Genomic DNA, 26809 nt, shown 5'->3' with positions numbered 1-26809 from the left:
TCAATACAGGTTTCCTAATATAGGTAATATACGTTCAAATCTTTCAAATATATAAATACAAGTCTTCCAAATTATCAACACAAAGGCACATGTCAAATACCAGATGGCACAAATAAAGATAAGGGGGTAAACAAGCACCATATTGTAAAATCTGCTTCTTCTTCCTTGCTATTTGGGGGAGAGAAAACTCAAAAGGGTTAATAGCAACAAAACAGCAAAAACAATAGAGTTTAATAGAGTTTAAGGGGCACCTCCTTTTGTCCCACGTGGAGGAGCAGAAGCACCCTGAGTAGTGTGTGGACGAGCTCCACTTAGAAGATACTGCTATGGGGTCATTTGTTGTGAGTTACTGCCTGATTATCAGTCCTGAAATTGCAATTCCAATACCAATGTTTCTCAAATTAGTATTATTTCTATAATTATTATTGTTGTTGTTATTACTGTTCCTGAAATTGTTGTAGTTGTTATTATTCCTAATTGTCTGGAACAGATTCCTGCAAATCATTACGAAGTGGCCCTTCTTGTTACAGAAGTGGCAGGTTGGAGATTGATAATTAGACTCTCAGAGAGGGGCAAGTGGTATTGGTGTAGTGTCATCATGCCCTCTTTCCTACTTTTGTATTTTATTTCATAATGATTTCAGTTCTTTTTGTATGGTATCCAATAGATCATTAGTTCGTACCTTTGTCTCTTCATGTCCTTTAATGGCATACACAGCTATTCTCCTGAATTCGTCCAGATCCATTTCTGGCCATTTGGGAAAATGTATCTTAAAGTAGTCCTGAATCACTCTGCTAGAATTGTTTACAAATTGTCACCTTATTTGTCCTATGCCTTGCTCTGTCAATAAATCTAAGTCCAAAAATTGACCTCCCGATTCAATAAGCCTGTCCATAAATTGAGAGGAAGTTTCATCATCATTTTGCTTTAGGCGATCAAATTTGGTCCAGTTCTCTGGATGTTCTGCACATTCTGTCATTGCTTTTAATATTGTAGCCCTAGCATTATTTAACTGCAAATATTCCTCTGGATCACTATAATTCCAGTGAGGATCCTCATGTAACCAGTATACTGCATCTTGTCCTCGGGCCTTATTTACATGAGAGATGATTTTGTTTCTTTCTCTCTGTGTCAGGAAGATCTGGAGTAATTTTTCCACATCCTTATAGGAAGGATTGTAATGGAAAAATATGTCTTCCATCCATTTCATTACAGCTATGGGTTTGTCATTATAATTTGGAACATCTTTTTTAAATTCTTTGATATCCTGAGGAGTGAATGGAGTGTTAAATTTATCACATCCCCAGATCAGTCTAATGTAGACGCTTCCCTTGGAGGGAAAAGGCCATCACAGGAATTAGAATCTGTAATGGGGATAATTTGAGGAAAGGTGTGTGGTACAAGGGAATTTTGAAAGGAGGTTATCAGGGATTTGTTAAGATAGTAAATCTAGATTATAGGTAGGCTGGAATAAGGAGATTCGGGATATAATAGGGCTGAATTCAGGAGTATAACACTGAAGGAATAAGATCTTCAGGAGAGGGAGAATTAATCTAACAGGCAAAGATGCTGGGCTTATAGACAAGGACTCAGACTTAAACACAGGCTGAGGGAAATAGACTAAACTGAAATTAACAATCAGGCTTTAGTTAATTTCATAGGAAGGGACTTGTTTTGAAGTTACACCTTCCTTCAAGATGGATATCCCGACTTCCCTTCAAGCCCAGAGTATGTTAGTTCTTTCCCTCTTCTTCCCTCTCTTAATAACTAACTGACAAATTATACTAATAGGTCTCTTGAAACACAAAAGGATTTATTATATTCAAAAGGATGATCTGACAGGAAAGTGAATTAAGGAAGCCCTAACAGTTGTCTCAGGAACCTCAGGTGGGGGAAGGGAGGCAGAGATAGAGTCTGAGTAAGGACCTGCCTTTAACTCAAGCTTACAAAGTGCTCTTGATATCCAAAGGGAATAAATGATGACTGACTAGTTTCTTTATGTCTAATATTATCAATTATAGTTAACCCTTCATGAATTTGAACTCCTGTCTAATCACTCTCCTTATTAACTCCACAGACATATAAGGTAAGGGAGGGGAGGTAGAAAATAATATAGGGAAGGAAGATATAAAGGGTTTATCCAAAATAACAATTTCTTAAATAAATATTTCAAAGCTAGGCTAAATTTCAATTCTACAGATAGGTAAGGAGGCAGCTCAGCTGGTCAGACAACCTCCCTCCACGGGAGACCCAAACCAACTGAACTTTTCCTCAAGATTCCAAACCCCTAACTGATTTCAGACTCAGCCAAAGCTTGAAAAAACTATATGACCCCCTCTCTATATACTATAAATCATATGAATCAGAATCATAGCATGGTTTTGGTTTCTTTTGAGTCATTTTGGTGCTTACCATGGCAGAACAGGTCTTTTAAGGTGTTTGTGTGCTTACCTTGGCATGGTTAGGAACTGGTATGGTCTCGGTTAGGGTTGGTTATGGGTTGGCAGAAGGGACAGGAGTATTAGGAGAAGGAGGAGAGGAGGGAGGGTTGGCCAGGAGATGCACAAGATGAGAGAGGAGTTTTGTTACATCTGTCTCTGACTCTATTGCAGGGGAAATAGGAGAAATAGGACTTTCCTCCTTCAGTATTTTGGAAACTGCCTTGCTGTGGAAAGCCATTGAGAGAAATAGAGTCTATAATAAGCATTTTTATCTAGATCCCATCAAAGTTAATGTAGCTGACAGGGTCATACTTTGACCTGAAAGATTTGAGTCAGGTGATGGATGGCATATCTGAGATAAAAAACCAGACCTCTCTCGATGGCTCCTCTTCATTATTGAAAGCATATTAATTTAGTTTTTAGGATAGCCTTAAGTTTTGTAAAAAGCCTAAGTGTCGTATAGTAAACCAGCAGTTAAGGAGTTAAAAGTTTTTCTCTAAGACGAAAATAAGAAAAAAAGCTGCCTGGGCTGTGAAATTGTTTCCAGACTGCCCAAGGTCAAAACCAGGCAAAGTCAGACAATCCCTGATCCAGTCAGGTGCATTCCTCCCAATAAAGTTAAAGACCCATTCATTAAAGGATATCTTTAAAATATAGAAATTTTTTCCCAGAAATAGCTTTCAGATAATAATGAGGCTCATTCCTAACCTTGAATCTTGTTCTATTTCAGGCTTAATCTTTATGAAGTAACCTTTTACCTTGAATAACTGTGCAAACTATAATTCTATTGTGCTTTGTAAAGTCATATGTTGATCATGACTTAATTCTGTAACCTTGGCATATCTGTGCAGCTGCAAAACTTCTTTGTACTTTTGTGTGAGATAGGTTTTTAATTCTGTATATATTAATCTTGAAGCTCCATGGCAAGTTGGAGCAGCTATGGGCTAACCATTAGTCTAGCTGTTCTCAATTTTCTGTTTTGTTCTTATTGACCAACACCACAAAAAGGCATTCAAAATCCCTGTTGATATAGAGCTGGACCTCTATACCTTACAAATTTTCAAATCCTCCTTTTCTACTGCACCATGCATAGTGTATTTGAAATTGTCCAATTGGGTTTGTACTGCTTAGATCTGGACCTGAAGTTTCCTATTTGAAGCCTTTTGCATTTTATTGGAAAATAAAAAAAGAAAAATTCCCAGCAGCATCAAAAGGAGGAGGCATTCGGAAACCATAAAGGTTTCCAATTTGGCAAAAGCCAAAAGGCTCTCTTGTATAGAAGCGTTCATATTGAGTGGCTTCTATTGATTTATTTATTTAGTCAGCTAGCCCCAATTATTTATTTATTTGGGGGGGGTATATTTATTTATTTAGGTTTAGCTGCAAAAAAAATTTTTTTTATTTATTTGTTTGGTTTTGCTATATATTATGTATTATTAGTGCTGCTCTCCAGTGGCAGAAAGGCAGCACTGCAGCTTAGCAGAAAAAAGGGATGGGGGAACACACTGAGTGCTCAGTACTGGCCTCTAGTGACCAAGATTCAGTACTACGGGGGAGGAGAATTAGGGCTGGGACTAGGGCTGGTGGGGGTGGGAAGGGGTGGAGTTAAAGCCAAAATGAACAAAGCAGGTGTAATGGAAGCCCTCCCAGCTGAAAAATCAAGGTAAGTGGAGTTTCATTTATTTGGGGATTTTTATTATTGCCTTTTAAAAAGGCAAAATAACTCCAGAGGGAGAGATTGGAAGTAGATAGGTAAGGTAGGAGGTAGTAGGGAGTTTTGAGAATTAGGCTGGGGTGGGTGGAAGTCAGAGAGGGACCAGGGTTTTTCCAGACCCCCTGCTGAGTTAGCCCGGCAAGCCCTGCTGAGGCAGAGGAGCTTAGCAGGGGTTTAGTAGGAGAAGCCCACCCACACCCCTTTTGGGCTGGAAATTTTTTTATTTACCAGTATGCAGTAAGGCTGGTAGGCAGGCAGACAGGTTCAGGTCCAATCTGGTCGCCAAGTATTGTGAGATGGGTGATAGGAGGGAGGAAGGTAGGATAGGAGAAGGAAGGGAAAGGAAGGGAAAGCAAGAGGAAGGGAAGAAAGGTAGCCCAGCCAGTAGCCCCCAGCCTCAGTAGGGGAAATTGACCTGAGCTCAATAAAGATCAGGTATCACTCATTGTAAAATAGCTAGTTTTTTATTTAGTTAGGAAAGGGAAAAGTTAGGTAGGGGGAAAGGATCTCCTCCAGTAGGCACTTCTCTAGGGTTGAGAGCCTCCAGGGTACAGAGCTGAGAGAGAGAGAGAGCCTTTCCAGGGTCGGAGGGGGGAAAGGCAACAAAACTTTCTCCTTTTTACTTTCTCCAATACCTCCCACAAAAGAAGTGGGAGGTGTGAAGGGAAGTTGTAGCAGAGAGTCCTGGGAGACATAGTCTCCCAGGGCTTAGAATATTTTTAAATGACACATGGCTGATTAGCACAATTTGTCAATTTCTGAGATATAAATACTTGAACTAATAATTCAACAATTGGCTCTTGTGAGTCAGTTTGAGCAGTTCAGAGTGGGTGAATGACCTGAATATAAAGAGGGAAACTATAAATAAGTTAAGTGAACACAAAATAGTATACCTATCAGATCTCTGGGAAAGGAAAGATTTTAAAACCAAGCAAGAGTTAGAGAAAATTACAAAATGTAAATTAAATGATTTTGATTATATCAAGCTAAAAAGCTTTTGTACAAACAAAAATAATGTAGTCAAAATCAGAAGGGAAACAACAAATTGGGAAAAAAATCTTTATAACAAAAAACTCTGACAGGGGTCTAATTACTCAAATATATAAGAAGTTAAATCAATTGTATAAAAAATCAAGCCATTCCCCAATTGAAAAATGGGCAAGAGACATGAATAGGCAATTCACAGGTAAAGAAATCAAAAGTATCAATAAGCACATGAGAAAGTGTTCTAAATCTCTAATAATTAGAGAAATGCAAATCAAAACAACTCTGAGGTATCACCTCACACCTAGCAGATTGGCTAAAATGAAAGAAGGGGAGAGTAATGAATGCTGGAGGGGATGTGGCAAAATTGGGACATTAATGCATTGCTGGTGGAGTTGTGAACTGATCCAACCATTCTGGCTGGCAATTTGGAACTATGCTCAAAGGGCTATAAAAGAATGCCTGCCCTTTGATCCAGCCATACCATTGCTGGGTTTGTACCCCAAAGAGATCATAGACAAACAGACTTGTACGAAAATATTTATAGCTGCGCTTTTTGTAGTGGCAAAAAACTGGAAAATGAGGGGATGCCCCTCAATTGGGGAATGGCTGAACAAATTGTGGTATATGCTGGTGATGGAATACTATTGTGCTCAACGGAATAATAAACTGGAGGAGTTCCAGGTGAACTGGAGAGACCTCCAGGAAGTGAAGCAGAGTGAAAGGAGCAGAGCCAGAAGAACATTGTACACAGAGACTGATATACTGTGGTAAAATCGAATGTAATGGACCTCTGTACCAGCAGCAATGCAATGACCCAGGACAGCTCTGAGGGATTTATGGTAAAGATGCTACCCACATTCAGAGGAAGGACTGCAGGAGAGGAAACATATAAGAAAAACAAAGGCTTGAAAGCATGGGTTGAGGCGGACATGATTGGGGATTTTGATTCGAAACAACCACATCAATGCAACTAACAACAATATGGAAATAGGCCCTGAACAAGGTCACGTTACAACCAGTGGAAATGTGGGTCAGCCATGGGTGGGGGGAGAACGGGGGAGGAAGGGTAAAGTAGTGGTATGAAGCATGTGAACAGGTTAAAAATGAATATTAATAAATGTTTAAAATAAAAAAAAATTAGTGGTGATAATTCAATCAATGTTAATGATAATTTGAATGGAATTAATGATAGTTTAATCAATGTAAATGATTAATTTAAAGAGAATTAATGATAATTTGGTGTTAGTGCTAAATTATCTGAATTAAATACTGGTAATGGTGTAAATTGTAATTTAACTAATGTTAATAGTAATTTACCCACTGGTAGTAGTGATTTAACTAGTGTTTGTAATAATTTGATTACAATTGACAATGGTTTATTTGGTGTTGATAATAATTTGATTAGTGTTGTAAATAAGTGTGAGAAAAAGAAAAATAGTGGTGTAAATGGTGTTGGAAGTTCTAGTAATTGTGTAATTAAGAATAATGAAAATTGTGATTTAATTAAGGATAATCTGATTGTAAATAAGAACAATGATACCAGAATAGAGGTGAAAAGGACCAAAGGTGTAAAATCCTGGGAAAATTCTGTAATTCAAGACCATGTTAAGTTGGATGGACAGGAAACAATGGAGCTTTGTTCCAATGTTATTGTTTTAGCTCCTGTGTTGGAAATTTTTCAATCTCCCAATAGCACAGAGCCACATGTGTCTGTGACTATTGGAGACCAGATTTATGATCTTCTTATTGATACAGGAGTGAGTAAATCAGTTTTGCAAAGTTTTTCTGAAAATTGTAGAGCTGTTGGTACAATGGATGTGGTTGGTGCTGCAGGCAAAACTCAGAAAGTAGCTAAATTACAACCAAAAATGATAACTCTTGGACCCCTTTCCATGGAGCATGCTTTCCTTTATATGCCAGGATGTCCCATGAATCTTTTAGGCAAGGATTTGCTGTGTAAATTAAGGGCTACTATCCAATGTACTGAGTCTGGTGATATTTCTTTACATCTCCCCAAGGAATCTTTGAAAGCTTTTCCATTGCTTTTCTCAGATTCCAACAGTACAGAAGATGACTTAGGTACAATCTATCCAATACCTGAGGATATACCTAAGGACTTGTGGTCAAAATTATCCATAGATGTTGAGTTGCTAAAATCAACTACTCCAGTCAGGGTGAGGACAAAGGAGGTAACACTGTGGGTATCTTAAATATTAATGGGTTTAGAGAAAGGGGAGAAGGAGAACTGACTGGAAAGGGATAACAGACCAGACTAACAAACTGGGAAAACACAAACCTCTCCAAAGAACAAGGAATGGGAGATTATGGTTTGGCAGTTGATGTCAACTGCCACCACAGATCCACCTAGCCTGGGAGTCTGTGAAACTAACAAGTGAGTAGATTGGGACCAAAGATTTATAAAGACAGGTTTAATTAGATAAACATTGGTTTTGAAGGAAGGGAAAGGGATGTCAATTCTAACAATCTATGGGCAAGTCTCTGGGTCAGGGAACGAACTTATCTACACTAAGCTAAAGGCTATATCAAGGCACAGCTGGACTATCAGGGATGGAAGTGAGATCCTCACTGCTGAGTCCCGTCCAAATCCAGTGATGATACAGCTCTCCCAGGTCCTCAGCCAGTAATCCTTAAGATGGGTAAGGTTAGGGAGTTAAACCAGCCTGAGCTGACCAGCAGCCCAGGTCAAGTTTGACATTCTCAACCTAACTTCCCTCATACAGATGATTTTCTTCCTTCAGGATACCAGGATACAAACTCCACTTTCTCTGTGGTCTCCTGCTGAGTCAGTTGGTCAGCAACCACTTTCACTCAGCCAACATGGAGTCCATCTCAGGAGAGAGAGCCACTTCCTGCTTCCTCATTCCATTTAGAATTCCCCAGCCTTGTTCGATAAGCTTCCTAATAATACCTAATCTTTTACCCTACCTTTTAATTTATCTACAACATGCTCACATGACTTCAGAAGTTGCCATACTTCATAAGTTTAAGATTTTAATTGTTTCGGTTAAGTGCTATTCTAAGACTTAGATCTAAACTAAATTGAATGTCAATTTTGTATATCTTTCAGTCTTAGATTTCCTTAAGTTCTTTTTTTTATTTTTTTAACCCTTACCTTCCGTCTTGGAGTCAATACTGTGTATTGGCTCCAAGGCAGAAGAGTGGTAAAGGTAGGCAATGGGGGTCAAGTGACTTGCCCAGGGTCACAGAGTTGGGAAATGTCTGAGGCCAGATTTGAACCTAGGACCTCCCATCTCTAGGCCTGGTTCTCAATCCACTAAGATACCTAGCTGCCCCCATAACTTCTTGGGGATTATATTAACACAATGTTTTACAATAAATGGGTACTCAAATAAATGTTAACTGTTACAAATTGGTTACGTTTATACATATAAATGCTAAAAATTATGAAATGGTTAAAAACAAAACAAATTTAACAAAATTCTACATGTAAAAATACCCAATGTTTCAATTTCATTAGACCAGTTGTCAGAAATTAATAAATCAACATCAATATGTTGTTTTAGCTGTAGTGTTTAACTTTAGCTCTCACTTTTTAAACAAGCAGTGCAAAAAAGGAACTAAATATTACAAGATTGTAGGACTCAATCAGGTTAGCTTTTCTAATATCATTTGCTCATGCATTTAGACTAAAAGAAACTGTTAAAGTTATATACAGCACTCTCATTTTATAAGTGAGGAAGAAGACCCAGAAACTTTAGGTAACATTCTAAGTAACATAGAAACCCAGAATTTGAATCTTAGGTCCACTGACTCTATAAATCCAGGGTTATTCTATTAATGTTGCTCAAGAAACATTATCTAATTCAACATTCATGTATTAGGAAATGTCATATACAAGACATCATGTTGGATATTGGACAGTGAGAAGCTTAAAAAATTACTGTCTCTGGCTCTCAGCTCTACACCCAAGCTCGCTGCCAGAATCCTCTGCTGCAGTCGCATCCTTTAGACAAGATGGTGAAGGTCGGAGTCAACGGATTTGGCCGTATTGGACGCCTGGTGACCAGGGCAACATTCAGCTGCAAAGACATAGAAATTGTGGCCATCAATGACCCCTTCATTGACCTCTCCTACATGGTTTACATGTTCCAGTATGATTCCACCCATGGCAAGTTCAAGGGCACTGTAAAGGCAGAGAATGGAAAGCTGGTGATCAACGGAAAACCCATTACCATTTTCCAGGAGCGGGATCCCGCTAACATTAAATGGGGAGATGCTGGAGCCGAGTACGTTGTGGAATCCACTGGCGTCTTTACCACCATGGAAAAGGCCGGGGCTCACTTGAAGGGTGGAGCCAAGCGAGTCATTATCTCTGCCCCTTCTGCTGATGCCCCAATGTTCGTGATGGGGGTGAACCATGAGAAATACGACAATTCCCTCAAGATCGTCAGTAATGCCTCCTGCACTACCAACTGCTTGGCCCCCTTGGCCAAGGTCATTCATGACAACTTTGGCATTGTGGAAGGACTCATGACCACAGTCCATGCCATTACTGCTACCCAGAAGACAGTAGATGGCCCCTCTGGCAAGCTGTGGCGGGATGGGCGTGGGGCTGCCCAGAATATCATCCCTGCTTCCACGGGTGCCGCCAAGGCTGTGGGCAAGGTCATACCTGAGCTGAACGGGAAGCTCACAGGCATGGCCTTCCGTGTTCCTACTCCCAATGTGTCTGTGGTGGATCTGACCTGCCGCCTGGAGAAAGCTGCCAAATATGACGATATTAAGAAGGTGGTGAAGCAAGCTGCAGAGGGGAACTTAAAGGGCATCTTGGGCTACACAGAGGACCAGGTAGTATCCTGTGACTTTAACAGCGACACCCACTCTTCTACCTTCGATGCTGGCGCTGGCATTGCCCTCAACGACCATTTTGTCAAGCTCATTTCTTGGTATGACGAGTACGGTTACAGCCACCGTGTAGTAGACCTCATGAAGTACATGGCCACCAAGGAGTAAAGTGGAAAGCCATGATGGATCTTCATCCCCAGCCAAAAAAAGAGTAGTTCCACCACTGGGGAGCCCACATCCATAATAACCTATGTCCCTGTGCTGGGGATCCCATGCCCTCTTCACATCCCTGCCCCAGGCACCCCTGTAGTGGGGGGAGGAGCATAGTCCTATCTTGTGTACCATCAATAAAGTCATCACGTTCAGTGCAAAAAAAAAAAAATTACTGTCTCTGATCACAAGTATTTGTATGGAGTAAATAGTAATTAAAGTCACCAAACCTAAAAAACATCTAGGGTTCCTGCTACAAAAAGCAAAATAAGAGACAATGGGGGTTCTAACCCAAAAATCCATAGATATATATTCAATAGTTAGGGGAATCCAGTGACATCTACTTTCAATCAAAGTAAAGGACTTGTTTTCAAAAGGGATTTCTTCCGGGCTTGTTTGCGCTTGAGAAAAGTAAAATTTACAAGTCAGTGATCTAGTATAATCACTTAATCTTTCAATACCACCTGGAAATTTTTTTTCTTTCAAAATCTAAACTAGACAACCTGTCAGATAAAAAATCTAGCTAAAGATAAAAATTATTATGATTAATAACTGAGAAATGCCCTGTTTAGAATAGTGGAGAGTTCATCTTATTTATAAACACTGTCCTTACTCTTCTGTAGCTGAATGCAACAAAATTTTGACAGTTCCCAAGAGAAATTTTAACTTTCTTGAAGTATTTGATTATGACTGATGTACACAGGCTATGCTTGAGGGGAGTTCAGTTTACTTGTATAGAACAGCCAGGACTAGGAACAAATGCAAAATGTTTATTTAGAAACTTTTATAAGGTTTCTAGATTTGTAATCTGTCATCTCAGACCCAGATTCCTCTCCATAAAGCATTTGGACTGCAGTTATGACAATGTAACATATTACAAGCTTTGGACTCAATCTCCCAACCTCAGCTCCATTTGCAGTTTAGAACTCCAAAACAATGTTACTTCTTCCTCTCAGAATTTTAGGGGTAGACCCTGAGGAGTTATGAAGTATCACTCCACTACTATCATTCAAAAGCTCTCATTGCATATATTCCTCCCAATATCAATCATCAGTTAATATTTTCCCCAAATCTTCTCATTAATAATTATTCTTCCAATATTATTTGGCTACTTGATATCCCCTTTGTACCACTGATAATGAATTATCAACAAGTAGTTTTTACAAAAGGATAATTATTGAAAAGATATAGATGTTGAGTATGACCAAAATCCTCCAAAACTGAGAGCCCACTCCCCTCTACTACCTAGGTCCCTAAAAAGTTAATTCAAACTTAAAAATGGGTTTTCAAAGCATCCCCATTGCCAAGCTCACTTTTGGTGGTCATAGAGCCATTGGAGAAGATACTCTCTTGCTTGCATAACACAAGTGTGTCGGCTGCTCAGTCCATTCATTACTAGACTGTGTCAAGCAGTTGCTCCTCAAAGATAATTGCTGCAGACTCCGGTTGCTGTACTTCACATGTCTCTTGTGCTCTTTCAAAGTTGACACAGTCATACCCAGATCTATTTGTCTCCAATACTCTTTCACATAAAATCAGGAAAGGATGAACACAATAGAGAAAGAAGAAGCAGACCAAACACATGGTATGGGTAAAAGGAATGAAGGAAACAAGCATTTATAAAGTGAATTTTTTTTTTACTATATATCAGGTGAATTTTTTTTTAGTTGAAATCATGCCATGTGACAAAATGAAAGGAAACATTCAGAAAATTTAAAGAAGAAAATTGCATTATGTGGAAAGGAACCACAGACAACTAATATTAGTAATAAACATATAGGTTCCTTAATGTAAATTCATAAAGGAAGACCTAGAGAGTAACACAACACTGAAGAGAGACTTCAATATCCGTCTCTTGGTTTTAGATAAGTCTAACAGAAAGATTAAACAGAAAATGTGGAACTAAACAAAAAGCTGGAGAAACTACAATTAGTCATTAAAAACTACAATTAAAAATTTAAAACTACAAACTACAATTACTTAGGTCATCTTTTAAATGGGCAGCAAAAAAATATCTATATATTTCTTAGGACCATTTGGAACTTTTATAAAAATCAGCTATGTATTAGGGCACAGAGATATTCCAAACAAATGTAAAGAGTAGAAACATTTACTTCATCCTTTATAGACCATAATGCAATAAAAAAGTTATTAGTTCAAGGATCATAAAAAATAGACACCTTGGATAAAGGAATATCAGGATTCCTAATCATGAAAAAAAAGGATAGACACCTATTCAAATGAAAATTTCTAAATGAAATCATAAGTGAGTGGGTCAAAGAACAATCATTGAAATGATTAATGATTATGTGAAAAAATTGTAACAACAAAACCAGGAAGATATAGGTTAAAACTCTAGCTCTGACACCTAGTTATAATTATAATAATAGTTAACATTTATATAACACTAACCATGTGCCAGGCACTGAACTATAAACACTTTACAATTATTATCTCATTTGATCCTCACACCAACCTTGCAAGGTAAGTGCTGTTATTATCCCCATTTTACAGATGAAGAAACTGAGGTAGAAGATAAATGACTTAACCAGAATCACTCAGCTAATAAGTGTCTGCAATTGAATTTGAACTTCCTATTTCCTGACTCTAAGCCTAGTAGGCCACTTACTATCCCAAGGGTTATGTGACTCTGTATACTTAATGTCTGAGTAACACTGAGAAATTCCCTAAAACAAATTTTCAGACTTTTGGGTCTCAGGACACTTTTGTACTCTTAAAAAATTGAGGACTACCCCCCCCCTCCAGCAAAGAGCTTTTGTTTATATAGATTATATCCAGGAATATACTAGAGTCAACTCAAACAGATTCACCAATTGCTAGTTAAATTTTCAATGTGAATATTTATGCCTCAAAAACAATCAAATCACAAAGCAGGGCTTGATTTATTGTTTTTTTAATTCCTAGACTTTAAAAAATAATAAAGAAAAATAATAATGCAGATTAAAGTTTAAAGTATGCCTTACGTACTTTTTTTTTTCCAGAAAGGAACTTTTAAATACTTACCAGCATTTACCTAGTTTTATCCAACAGTATTTGCCATATTAGAAATTAACAACTTGGTTTTACTAGGAAAATAATTTTGGTTTTGAAGCTCTCCTATAAGGGTCTCTTAAGGGGGAACCAGGGACCCCCAACACCCATTTTGAGAAGCGCTGCTCTAGATTCATAAATCACACACAAATTATAACTGCACTGATAGTTTCCTCATTACAGAGTTCTCTATACTGGTGTGCTAGTAAAACTCACCCAAAAAACAACAGGAAGGAGAGAGGGCAGTGGTTTGAGGTGGGGTGTAGAAGATTACAAAGGCCATGGTGCCTCCACTGCAAAAGAATTGAGTGGATAACAATATTTACTCTTCCAAAGGTACTGGAAATTTTCCAAATGTCCACTAAGAGAGCCTAAAATTGTCTGCTGTTACTTCTTCTTACCACTCGTTCTACTGCCATGGTGTTCCTCTCCTCCCTTCTTCTGTGTCACCTATGAAACCAATTAACTAATTTATAGGCCTGAGAGACTTGTGAAAATTATCAAATCACATTAAACTATTGTACTTGGGTCCATATGGATTAGTTCCTACTCCCTGGAGAGAGTAAGCAAATCATTTTATCCTTAAAATAAAAATTTTTCAGGATATAAATGTACTATTTTTGCTAATGTGTTTTTCTAATGTATTTTCCAAATAATATTTAACTAATAAAAATGGGTGACAGTGCTTTAAATAACAAGGACTGATGACAGTACACTTTAGAGTTATATAAACAGTTTTGAGCTTTGAAAGGACCCCAGTGACTAAACAGCTGTTGTTTATATCATTTGAAAACATAGAACTCCATATTTGATTTATTGCTTTTATCTGTAATTGTTCACTCTGAATCAAATAAACAAAGTTTCAAAAATATGCAATACAGCAAGAACTTTTTCTAGGAAAAAGGCTCTTAAATATAGATAGGGTTTTGCCTAAAGACCAAGAACTGTATCTTCTGTTGTTGTTCAGTCATTTTCAATTGTATCTAACTCTTTATGATCCAATTGGGAATTTTCTTGGCATGATTTGCCTTCTTCTCCAGCTCACTTTACAAATAAGGAAACTAAAGCAAACAGAGTAAAGTGACTTGTCCAAGGTCACACAGCTAGTAAGTGTCAGGCTAGATTTGAATTTAGGAAGAGGAGTCTTCCTGACTTCAGACCCAACACTCTATCCACTGTCTCACCTCTCATATTTTCTACTTCTCTGGAAATCGTTCTTAAAATTCAAGCAATTGGAATTTAGTCCTAGAACACTAAAGTTCTCTTCAACTTTACTGTTCACTGTTTTTCTTTTTTTACTTTAAGTAAAGCTTTACTGTTCATTGTTGTTGTTTTTTACTTTAAGTTTTACTGTTCACTTTTTTTTACTTTAAGTTAAGCTTTACTGTTCACTTTTTTCTTTAAGTTAAGCTTTACTATTCACTGTTGCTTTTTTAGTTTAAGTTAAGCTATACTGTTCACTGTTTTTTTTTACTTTAAGTTAAGCTTTACTGTTCACTTTTTTCTTTAAGTTAAGCTTTACTGTTCACTGTTTTTAACAGTTTACTGTTAAGTGTTACTGTTAGGGAATTAATTAAAAGGGAAAAGTAACTTTTTTGACCTTACCAACCATTAGGCATTAAGTGTGTTTGGTTTCCATCCAATACTCAGTGCCTACCCCAGTGAGGAGCCTACATGGCATCTCCCTATTGTGTTGGAGTCAGGACCCAATTTTCGCTTTCTGTAGGATCATGGATCAGCTGGCCCTGGAGCTAGAAAGACATGAGTTCAGGTGCTACCTGTGACACACTGGCTGTATGACCCAAAGCAAGCCACTTACTGTCCCACTACTCAAGGAGATTCATTAAGAGGATAAATTGCAGAGGGAGTAAGTAGCTGCATTGATGTGGGAGCTCCTTACACCAATGAAAATCTAAGCCTTTCCCTAGGATGAGGTGTGGTGAATAGAGCTGAGACACCTAGCTGCCCCGGAGAGCTACCCTTGACATCAGAAAGACTTAGGCTCAAGCTCTGCCACTGGTAGCGCACGTGTGATCACAAATCATTTAACCTCAGTTCTTTAAGACTCAACTATAGTGGGGGGCAGATGGGGAGAGTCAGACCTAGAGACAGGAGGTCCTAGGTTCAAATCCGGCCTCAGACACTTCCCAGCTATGTGACCCTGGGCAAGTCACTTGACCCCCCATTGCCTACCCTTACCACTCTTCCACCTAGGAACCAAAACACAGAAGTTAAAGATTTAAAAAAAAAAAAAAGACTCAATTATAGGGGGCAGCTGGGTGATTCAGTGGATAAAGAGCCAGGCCTAGAGATGGGAGGACCTGGGTTCAAATCTGGCCTCAGACTCTTAGTGGCTGTGTGACCCTGAGAAAGTCACTTAAGTCTCTTGATTGCCTAGCCCTTACCTCTCTTCTGCCTTAGAATCAGTACTTAGTGTCAACTTTAAGACAACACAAGAGTTTTTTTAAAAAGATTAAGTTATATAAAGATAGACATAGATAACTCATAATGCAAAAATGGCAGCAGTCTGAGTTACATGTTCCCAAGCATCTTCTGTCCTGGGCCATCATGTTGGAAGGACTGAAGAATGGATTGTTGCTACTTATGGGGCCCCATCACAGTGATCACTGTGACCTTGAAAATATTGTAGCAACAAATATTTGAGCTCTATATGGAGCCCAATCAGCGGTGAAAGTACTAAAGGAGACAACCGAGTCAAAGAGGCTATGATGCTGCCTTCCCTTTTGATGGACGCATGAGAAAAACTTCATGGTCATCACAGTGACTAAGGTCAAAGCCAGGACTGGTGCTTTAGCACCCCTAAAGCCCTCTGCTCTGGCTGCTGTCAATATTGCTGTCATGTCCCCACCTCCATCCACTCTTGGAAGGGAAAAATGCCCCCAAGGAGTCAGTTTTGGGGCTATCTCAAGAGGCTGGGACTGGATACACCCAGATCCCAATGAAACAACCTTATTGATTCCCATATTTTTTAAATTATCTAATTACAGGGTTGGAATCTACTTGGAATATTGGGGCAGGTTCCATTGCATCAGAAAATCAGCTACATATTCAGTAGAAATTATCTCTCTCCAGGTCTAATTGATCAAGATGGTAGCCCTCAGGAAAACCCTTTCAACACTATCAATAACTGGATTAATCTAGCAAAAATTTTGGAACAATAAAATAACCACCAACACTCTGGGTCACTTTAGTCTCTTCCTCAACTATATAAGCCCATTTGTCAACTAGTGCAATATTTTAAAAGAATGTTCTCCAGTGGCCCAGCCTGGAATTATGAATTCTTGGTAAATTACTTTAAACATTCATTATTCCATGTCACAATTCAGAAAAGGGCTCTTTATCTCCAAATGGTGTTTTGCAGGGAGAAAGAGTGGTTGATCTTAATTCTTCTCCCTCTTTTGGGAGGGGGAGAAGAATATGACATTGTAAAACTACAAATAATGGATTATGGATTATAATAATGATGGATTATCATAATAATACTTTCAACATTGATCTGTTTCTTTACATTAGGGTGAAAAAAAATCACTTAGTCTAACTCTCCAGCCTACCACCTAAATGTGGCAGCTTTTCACAAGACAACTATATGTGGTACCACAACAAACTCTCAAAGGAAATAAATTTAATTCTTTCAGGTCCATGTTACCATTTGTTGGAAGCATGGCCTGAGAAAATGTTTCTTTCTATATTCCCCAGAAATGACTGGGTTAATGGAAAATTTAGTTAAAGGGAAAGAATTGTATTGGGTTTGAGGACCTAACAACTTGACTTATTTGCCCATCTTTTGAGGGATAAGGGAAAGTTAGGTAGATTTGACTTTAAGAGTCAACTAATATAATATAATTTAATATTTGATTACTTTCTAATGATTATATCATGTTGTTGTTCACTTGTTCACTTGTTTCTAACTCTTTGTGACCTCATGGACCATAGTACAATGTTTTCTTGGCAAATATACTGGAGTGGTTTGCCATTTCCTTTTGCATTGGATTAAGGCAAACAGAGGCTAAAGTGACTTGTCCAGGGTCACATAGCTAGGTTCTGAGACTGAATTTGAAACTCAGGTCTTCTTGACTGTAGTCTAGTGTTATATCCACTGAGCCACCTTGCCACCTCCCCCTAGACAGTCTCATACCAATTATAAATGGATAAGGTCTTATTTTATTTCATGCAATGCTGAGAATTTTTTTTAAAACCTTTGGAGTATTTAATACTCATTCTTCAAAGGAGCTATGACCTCATCCATGTGAAGACTCCCTCCCAAGATGTAGATCACAGCTTATCCATACTTGTCCATGCGGGGTGACTTATCAATATCTTCTCATAAGTTCACTTGTAGGGGGAGGAGATGGATCTCTCTACTGTCCTACCTCTACTTTGATGTTTCTGTCATTAGGAGGATACTTGTGATATCTTGATAAGGATTGTCCACTGACATCAGTCTTCACTCTTGTCTAGTAACTAATATATCTTTTTTTTTCATGCAAGCATTTTTTGACAATATTCTTTGCAATGTGTTATAGCATGCTTACACTACCACATGTCATCTGAGTGATACCTATTTTTATTTCCTATTTTACTTATTTATTAACAGTCTCTCAAACATAAGATCAAGTGTCCAATGCTTTATGGAAAATAATGCAGTCCTAAATCTATGTTCATATGATTAATTTAAAATATCAAAAGAAAATCACATGAAATGCACAACTTTGACTTAATATGTTTAAAAAATCTACTGTAGCACCCCTTACAAGGCCATGTCCCAAGGTCCCATTTATATTGGTAAACTGGGTGCTCAGAGGCAGCTGAATGCTATTTCCACTAGGAAATTCCTAGATGTAGGCATAATTCTGAGAAGCCAAGGTCCTAGCATTATAATTCATCAGCCCTCAAGCAGTATGTTTTTCCTTGAACTGTCCAGACTTAATGGGTCTTTAAAAAGAGTATTTATTGATATATTATAGTAAGCAAAGTTAGTACAAAATATCCCTTTCAAAAACTAAGCATACTCTCCTCTTATACATACAAAGCTCCTAGAGAGAATGGGCTCAACATAAGAGAGCCCATGTGGAAAAAAGGATTTTTTTAAAAAAAGGGTATTCTTAGTTATTCCCTTTGTGGAATCCTTATAAAATTCCCCATGGGGGAGCTAGGTGGCTCAGGAGATAGAGTGCCAGATCTAGTGAGAGAAGTCCTGGGTTCAAATCTGACCTCAGATACTTCCTAGCTGTGTGATCCTGGGCAAGTCACTTAACCCCAATTGCCTAGCCTTTAACATTTTTCTGCCTTGAGACCAACATATCAATTGGTTTGACTGTAATATCAATACTAAGGCAGAAGGCAAGGATTTTTAAAACTAATAAATAATTAATGAACTACTGACAATTATAATAAATTAATTATTTGATGGTTAGTGGTTAATAACTATTAATAATTAAATATATTGTTATGCTATGTATAAATTATATAAATATAATAATATTTAATGCTATAATTAATAATTAATAACTAAGTAATTTATGATTAGTCATTAATAAATAAATTAATGAGATTAATAAATTAAGTTTGCCTTGAGTGTAGCTCTCTGCCCCAAGGATTTGAGCCTTTGCAAATTCATGAAGTTGCCTTTCCTCCATTTGTCTATTTTATCTTCAGCTTCTAATCCAGATGCTATGGTGAGTCACTGCCTTTGGGGATGCTGCTGCTGATAGCAATAGGAACTCCAGATCCTCTGACCTTTTGAAATTCATGGTACCATGCCTTGATCAATATGGGTACTCACTGGCCCCCTCCTTGCTGTCCTCTGGTACAGGCACAATGGGGTGCTTCCCCAAAGCACTTCTGAGCCTAGAAGCTCCAGAAATGGACTTCAAGCTTCTGAACTGGCTTGCTGGGTGACAAGTAGCCTGCAGGGCATGACTAGATTCTCTTCAGCCAATCACAAAATATTTCCTGTTTCATCAATTGCTTTTATCCAAGTACTTTATTCCTCCCAAATTGATTTAGGACTTTTTTCACATTTAGTTTACACATTTGATTGATTGAAAAATCTGGACTTCCTGTGTTTGTGTTAGTTAATTGGGTTAGAGTTAGAACCTCCACTCCCACTCTTACCCTACATTATCCAAACTTTAATTAAACCAATATTTCCTTGTTTTGTTAGCTTTAGTTAAGCTCCTTGCTGCCAAGAACCCAAGCCCTGCACCATGATTCATCTGATATAATCATAGCATTTTAGCATTAGGTTCTTAAAAGTCATCTAACCCAACCTCTCCACACTTCCTTCTCTCCATACATACACACTCCAATGTATAAAACCATCTCTTTAATTTTTCCAAAAGGAAAGCTTCAGGGAACAAAGCCAAAATGGCAGACTAAGGTGCCAAGTTCTCCACACATCCCGTCTAAACAACTTTAAACCACATTTTAAAGCAAATTTGAAGCAGGAAACCCAAACAAAAAAGCCACCATAAATCACGTTTAGAGGTCAGGGCAACTTAGGATGATAGGTCTATGGGCACCGCTGAGGGCTGAGCACAGCATGGAGGAAGCAGGATCAGTTGTGGACCTTGAAGGTCCACAGTAGTGGAGGCACCAATAGCATCCAGTAACCAAGATGGCTAAAGACACCGAATACCTGATTAGAAAGAGATTCAAGAGGACTCCCTCTGACTTTCATTTCTGTCTTTGCCACGTTGCTTCACTAGTTCCTGCCAGTCTGTCTCATTCTTTAGTCATCATCACTAGTTATCCTTGTCCCTAGTTTCCAGCTTGGATGATATCTTGGGGTACTTCTAAGCTTGGGGAAAGAATTTGTGAAATTCTTGTGAAAAGAATTCCAGAAAGAATCTCTGCTCGAATACTGAACAGTATCCCAGCTCTGGGTACTAAACTGTTAACTTCTCTAATCACCTTGACTTAACTCCACAGCTGGACTCCCCTCCACTGGATAATAACAGGTGTAACCGCTCTAAGGTACCATCGCCAAAGGATGGGGGAGAATGAAAGAGAAACCCCTTCCCCTCGTGACTATCCTTTCCAATGGACACAAGAGAAAAGATGAAGATTGGACTTTTGCTTTAGAGCTCACCTTCAGCAAACTTGCTTTTTCTCTGTCACTTAGAGTGTGACCAATGTTTTCATTTAATCATTGGATGTTCTTTAGCTATTCCAGCTGAATTATAGGTCAAGACTCTACAATTTCATTAGGCTCATGAGGAATTTGTTGTTGTTGTTTTCTTATCATTCTTGTTTTTCCCTTTTCTTTTCTTTTTTCAATTATGATTATTTCTTTTCTCTCTTCCTACCTCCACTAATTTAAAAGAAAAGAATAACAATGTCCTTGTAACAAATATGCATGATTGTGTAAAACAAATTCTACGTCAACAAATCTATGTCTCATTCTACATCTTGAATCATCACCTCTTTGTCAGGAAGTAGATTTATCATCAGTCCTCTGGAATCATGCTTGGATAGATATTAATCAGACTTCTTCAGTCTTTCAAAGTTGTTTATAATATTTTATCTTATAAATTCTTCTTCTGGTTCTGCTCACTTGACTCTGTTTCACAATACAAATCTTCCCAAGGTTTTCTGAAAACAACTCTTTCATCATTTCTTGTAATATAGTAGTACTTCATTATAATCATACCATAATTTGTATCACTAGTCCACAAATAATGAGCAATCCCTAATTTTTAAGCTCTTTGACACTATTAAGAGTATATATGGGGGGCAGGGGGCTGGGTAGCTCAGTGGATTGAGAGTCAGGCCCAGAGACGGGAGGTCCTAGGTTCAAATCTGACCTCAGACACTTCCCAGCTGTGTGACCCTGGGCAAGTCATTTGACCCTCGTTGCCCACCCTTACCACTCTTCCACCTAGAAGCCAATACACAGAAGTTAAGGGTTTAAAAAAAAAAAGAATATATATGGGGCAGCTGGGTAGCTCAGTGGATTGAGAGCCAGGCCCAGAGATGGGAGGTCCTAGGTTCAAATCTGGCCTCAGACACTTCTCAGCTGGGTGACCCTGGGCAAGTCACTTGACCTCCATTGCCTACCCTTACCATTCTTCTGCCTAGGAGCCAATACACAGAAGTTAAGGGTTTAAAAGAAAAAAAAAAGAAAACAAGAGTATATATAATAGTGTCAAAGAGTTTATTACACAAATGTATATGTGTATTCCTATATGTATATTCCTATATGGATGTGTACAGGTCATTTTAATTGAGAAATTTCTTATCCTCTGGTCAAGTTGTACACATATCTAATATCAAGTTGTCTGGAAAAATTCTTACATGCCTCCTTTACATATAAGTTGAAGAAAACATATTGACTTAAAACTGAATATAAAGCATCAATCAATATTCTTGAGAAAAGTATTAGAAAAGCTAACTTTATTTTTGTTTTTACATTTAAATTTCCCTGAACTTGGAAACATTACTCCTCAAACCAATTTTAAATTATGAAAAAGAGAAGATCATTTATTTTTTTTAACAATCCAAAAGAAAATTTTAGAAAAAAGAACCAGGAAAAGAAGGAAGTAATGAATGTAAACAGCAATTTCCCAGTCACCCCAACCTACAGCAGGTTTCATTTTTTTTAAAACAGTTGTAAGACATTAATAGTGCTTCCAGATTATTTCTTCGGTAATCGTGACCTATGTCTTGGGGGAATCAATGCTAAAACTTCCAAAAGAATATAGGACAATTTACCAAAACCTTCAGTTGAAAATTAAAATTTACTGTCATGTTGAAAAAGCAATTTCTATTTTTAAAACAGGGATAAAACCCACTCTATTTGAATGAACAGATACTTATGTCTATAAATTTTTTTTGATCATTTAGAGTTGGAGTTGGGGAGGCTTGGGTGGAGAGTTTGAGATTTGCCTGACCCTCTTTTAGATATGCCTTGGGCTTCTTTTAAAAGCATGCCAACTTCCTTTCAGTGGGCAATAATAATTCTTGTTAATAAAAAGTTAAAAGAAGTGTTGAAGGCAAAGTTTTTTTTTCCCCCTAAGCACTGCTGTGGCTTCTTAAAGTTGATTGTAATATCGTGTTGAGGTTTGGGGGGAGGAAATATATAAGAACTTCTTTGATGATTGTCTTCAAATTCATGCCAGGCTAGATCTTATTGCAAATTGAGGTTCATCCAGCACTATAAGGAATGATTCCCATCTACTTTGCCAGTAACATCATAAAAATAAATTAATCTCAGTTTTTTGAGAGATTTTTATCTTCTGGCAGTTCACAAATTTGGCCTCATTTAAAATACACTATTTATAAATCTGGGTTAATAGCCAAAAAAAAAAAGGAAAAAAAAAACAGTTCAGTGACAGCTTCCTTCTTTCCCCTGTCTCCACCATTTTTTTTTCCAATAAGGAAATAAACAGAAGGCAGAAAAACCAGTAGCTCACTTCATCCTTGCCTCTCTGATGAAAACTGTGATTCGGGCTATTTTTCCTGAAAGTTTTGAAATGGCACAATATATAAATAAAGTAACTCCATAGATTGGTTTTATAGTTATTTTATATATCTACATTTATTTTGTACTTTTGTTATGCCAAGTGCTATGAGAGGTACAAAGAGAACATTAACTGGGGAATCAAAAGCTCTGAGTTCTAATATATCTTTTTATCAGCTAGTTGTATCACCTTGGACAAGTCCTTTTACTTCTCTGTGCCTCAGTTCTCTCAGTTATAAAGTGAAGAGATAAAGGACTAAATGACTTCTGAAGTTTCTTCTAAGAACCATCATTCTATAACTCTAAGTAAAAAAGATGGTAGATAACTGCAACCTCGGAGGTCTGATGAACAAGTATGCTCCCCACCTCCTGACAGAGGAGTGATAGACTCAAGGGACACAATAAGACCCACATTTTTAAACATGGAAAACTTAGGAAGGGTTTTTCCTCAATTGTGATTATTTGTTTAAAAAAAAAAAAAGACAGTAGACCTAGTCTTCATCTTCAAGGGACTTATAGTTTATAAAAGAAAATTGGACAAATATAAATAATCCTTAGAACCATAAAATAGACAAAATCAGTTACAATAAGATAAAAAATATATTAAATATGGGGAAAGATAACTAGGATAAACAGAATGATCAAATGGAATTAGTCACTGAAAGTTTCTTGGAAGAGGTGAATCCTAAGCAGAACTTTTAAGGACAGAACCTCAGAGGATTAAACAACAAAACTGCCGTATTAGTCCAGATCTGTAGTCCACCCACACCAATATTGTCCTTGACAATAGAACCAAGAGTCAAATTGGGGAAGGGCATGGCTATCCTTATTCATTCATCCATCTTCATTCCCCTACATACGTACATTCAAAATACATTTCCTAATATCTTACTGGAAAACAATTTCAAAATATGTGAAATATATTCCTAAACATCCTTAGTTTCCAGTAACAATTTATGAGACTAGCATCCACAATTCAATTTAAACACATTTTCAGCTTTATTATCTTTCCACCTAATAAGTTCCAGTTTTTATCAATATCTCAATACATCTTTCTGTTTTTATTCCTACTGACTCTTCAATGTTCAAGTCCTTAATAATTTTGCCTGATTTATTACAGTACCTAACTGGTTTCTCTACCTCCAATATTTCTCTCCTAAGCCCCCAATTCATCCTACATTATCTAAAATATCACACTAAATGTTGTATTCCCTTACTCAGAACTAAAACAAAACACTTAACTGTCATAAATTCAAACAGGATAGCACAGATTGGATTTGTTTGGTTTTTTTTTTTTAATGTTATGGGACCTAAAGATGAAAAGGAGAAAGACAAAAAGAACAAATTTGTGTCCTCTATATTTTTGAAAGGCATAAGCACATAAGTCTGGAAATTCAATGAATGTAATATATAAATGATAACTCAAGAGAATTTAGGACAACAAAGTCTCCATTCCTTACTATCTTTATCAAATATATTGGGAACATTGAACCTCTTAACTGTATTAAGTTTCTAAATATGTCACAACTCTTAGGCCTAATTGATTTTATATATTTTATTTTATGGTTCTAAGGTTCATTTATATTTGTCCAATTTTCTTATATAAGCTATAAGTCTCTTGAAGAGAAAGCCTAGGAAAGCTTGCTTTCCTACCTTCAGACTTAAAATGCTACTGCCTATCTGGTCTATTTGGTGTTCTCTTAATTTTTTTTAATCATGTAATTTTATCCACAAAAAAGTTAATCTACTTTTATTTCCAACATATCTATATTTATAAATTATGCTAAAACTCAAGAATTTGGAGGAAAGAGATGAAGTTAATATTATTTTTAAACTTTTAATTTTATTTATTAATGTTTAAAAAATCCTTTTTGCCTTTGAGAGCAATGTGTTAAATTTCCTTCACTATATGAGAAAAATCCCTTTATATGTCCTGGAAGATAGAGTGAATTTGTAAATAATAATTATTAGTAATTATTCAGTTCAGTTGAACAATATTAGCTAGTCAGTCAGATAAATGTCTTATTTTAGATACTTTGTGAATTGAAAGAGGCACAATTAAACAATCAAATAATAGGTCATGCTAGACAGTGAGCCTAGCTTTTGAATAGATGTCATTAGTAGACCATTGCACTTGGCCAGGCAAGACATGATGAAGTCCTCAACTGAAGTGGTGGTTGTGTGGGGGAAAAAAAAAACAGGAAGAATCCCAGAAATTGGGTGGAGATAGAAATGACAAGTTTTAGAAGCTGCTTAGATCTGAGGGTGGGGATATGTGAGCTAAAGTGAGGAGTCTAAGGTGACATGGAGGGTATAAAACTGGGTGACTGGAAGGATGATGGCATCCTTGACAAAAATGAGGAAGCAAAAAGAGTGGGTTTGGGACAAAAGAAAATGGAATCTTTTTTTTTTTTTTAACCCTTACCGTCCATCTTAGAATCAATACTGTGTAGGGTAGTGAGGGCTATGCAATAGGGATTAGGTGACTTGCCCAGGTTCACACAGCTAGGAAATACCTGAGACCAGATTTGAACTGGCTCTCAATCCATTGAGCCACCTAGTTGTTCCAAAAACGTAACGTGATTGGTGCAGAATGCAATCTACTCAAGCCTCCTCATCCTATATGCAATTCACTCTATTCCATGCAAAATGAAAAGAAGTAAGATTCTTACTTGCTCACCATTAGTTCTCTAAGCTCACCCTCCAGGGGAAACTTGCTCAAATCACAAGGTGATCTGGGGGTAGAGGATACAAATCAGGGGTAAGTATAACCTCTGCTGCTGCTGGATCCCAGATCTGAGTTAGTTAGAGCTGCCTTGAGAGGACAATATCCAAAGGAGAAGGGTCAAGACTGGAGTTATGGAAGGGAGGAGTACTAATAGTAAAGGGTAAAGGCTCGATGTCGTTTTATTGAAGATGAGCCTCATGATTGACCATTTTAGAGGATATTATGCTCTTTCATGGACAATCTCTAATTGTCAGGGGCTCCATAAATACAAAATTTGATGTAAATAATTAAAAATGTATAGTATTCTTTTGAATTACTCTCTAATTAAGGATAGACTATTCCCCAGATATTTTAAGTCAGTATAATGCCTTATACTTAAAAAATGAAAAGTAACATTACAATAATAGGATAGGAATCTGCATGTGTTTCCTTCACATCAACTATTTTTTTTTTTGCCATTTCTGTTAAGTGCCTGAAAATAGGATGAAGCAATATCAAAACAACCAAAAAGGATAATCACAACAGCTCAAAGGATTAAAGGCAAATAAGAAACCTCTGATAAAACTGCTCCATTTTTTTCCAAATAGCAAAACAAATAGAAAATGGAATGAATGATGGTCTACTTTCAACTGGGTAAGAATGATAATCAGTAGCAGTAGATTATATTTCCTTCAGATCACAGCTAGTGATCTGGAATTCCCTAATCCACTTCTAGGAGGTACAATATCTAAAACAATTTGGGATCTAGGAGTCCCACTCCAAAATGGGGACAAAGAACCTGATCAAAGATTCTGGTTAAAAAAAAAAAAAGATTTTTCACAGAAGAAAAACAAATGCTTGATCACATGGGACGATGGGGACCTGATTGGGGATGTAGACTCTAAAGGATCACCCCAGTGCAAATATCAATAATATGGAAATAGGTCTTGATCAATGACACATGTAAAACCCAGTAGAACTGTGTATTGGCTATGGGAGGGGAGTGGGAGGAGAAGAGGAGAAGAACATGAATCATGTAACCATGGGAAAATATTCTTAATTAGTCTACAAAAAAAATTTAAAAATATTCCTAAAAGGAGACTAAATCAGTGGTGCGGGTCCTTCTCTGAGAATACTTTTTCAGTAGAACTGCAAGAAGCAGTCTCACAACAATCATTCAGGATCTCACCTGGTTCCTCTGAACATCTCTCTGGAAAAATACTAAGGTTCAATCTAGAACACAACCATTTCCCTAAGAATACTCAGTTCCATATTCCATGGGGAGACCTGTAGCAGCAACTTAATGCTTTCCCATCATTAAACAATTTGCACAAATACTAGAATATTCTGATGTCCCTCAGGGGATACTGGAATGTCAAATGCTTTTCAGA

At 37.4% G+C, this 26809-nt stretch overlaps 1 protein-coding gene across 1 annotated transcript; it reads left to right on the top strand.

The window, feature by feature from the left end:
• The first annotated feature begins 9082 nt into the window (after nucleotides 1-9082).
• LOC123243668 (glyceraldehyde-3-phosphate dehydrogenase-like) lies at nucleotides 9083-10351 on the top strand. The gene has a single exon (XM_044671703.1). It carries the CDS (start codon nucleotides 9139-9141, stop codon nucleotides 10135-10137), a length of 999 nt encoding a protein of 332 aa, XP_044527638.1. The 5' UTR covers nucleotides 9083-9138; the 3' UTR covers nucleotides 10138-10351.
• Nucleotides 10352-26809: the final 16458 nt, after the last annotated feature.

The sequence above is a fragment of the Gracilinanus agilis genome, chromosome 4, assembly GCF_016433145.1.
Source record: "Gracilinanus agilis isolate LMUSP501 chromosome 4, AgileGrace, whole genome shotgun sequence".
Taxonomy (NCBI): domain Eukaryota; kingdom Metazoa; phylum Chordata; class Mammalia; order Didelphimorphia; family Didelphidae; genus Gracilinanus; species Gracilinanus agilis.
The sequence above is the reverse complement of the archived record's forward strand: the minus strand, read 5'-3'. Positions and strand labels throughout refer to the sequence as shown.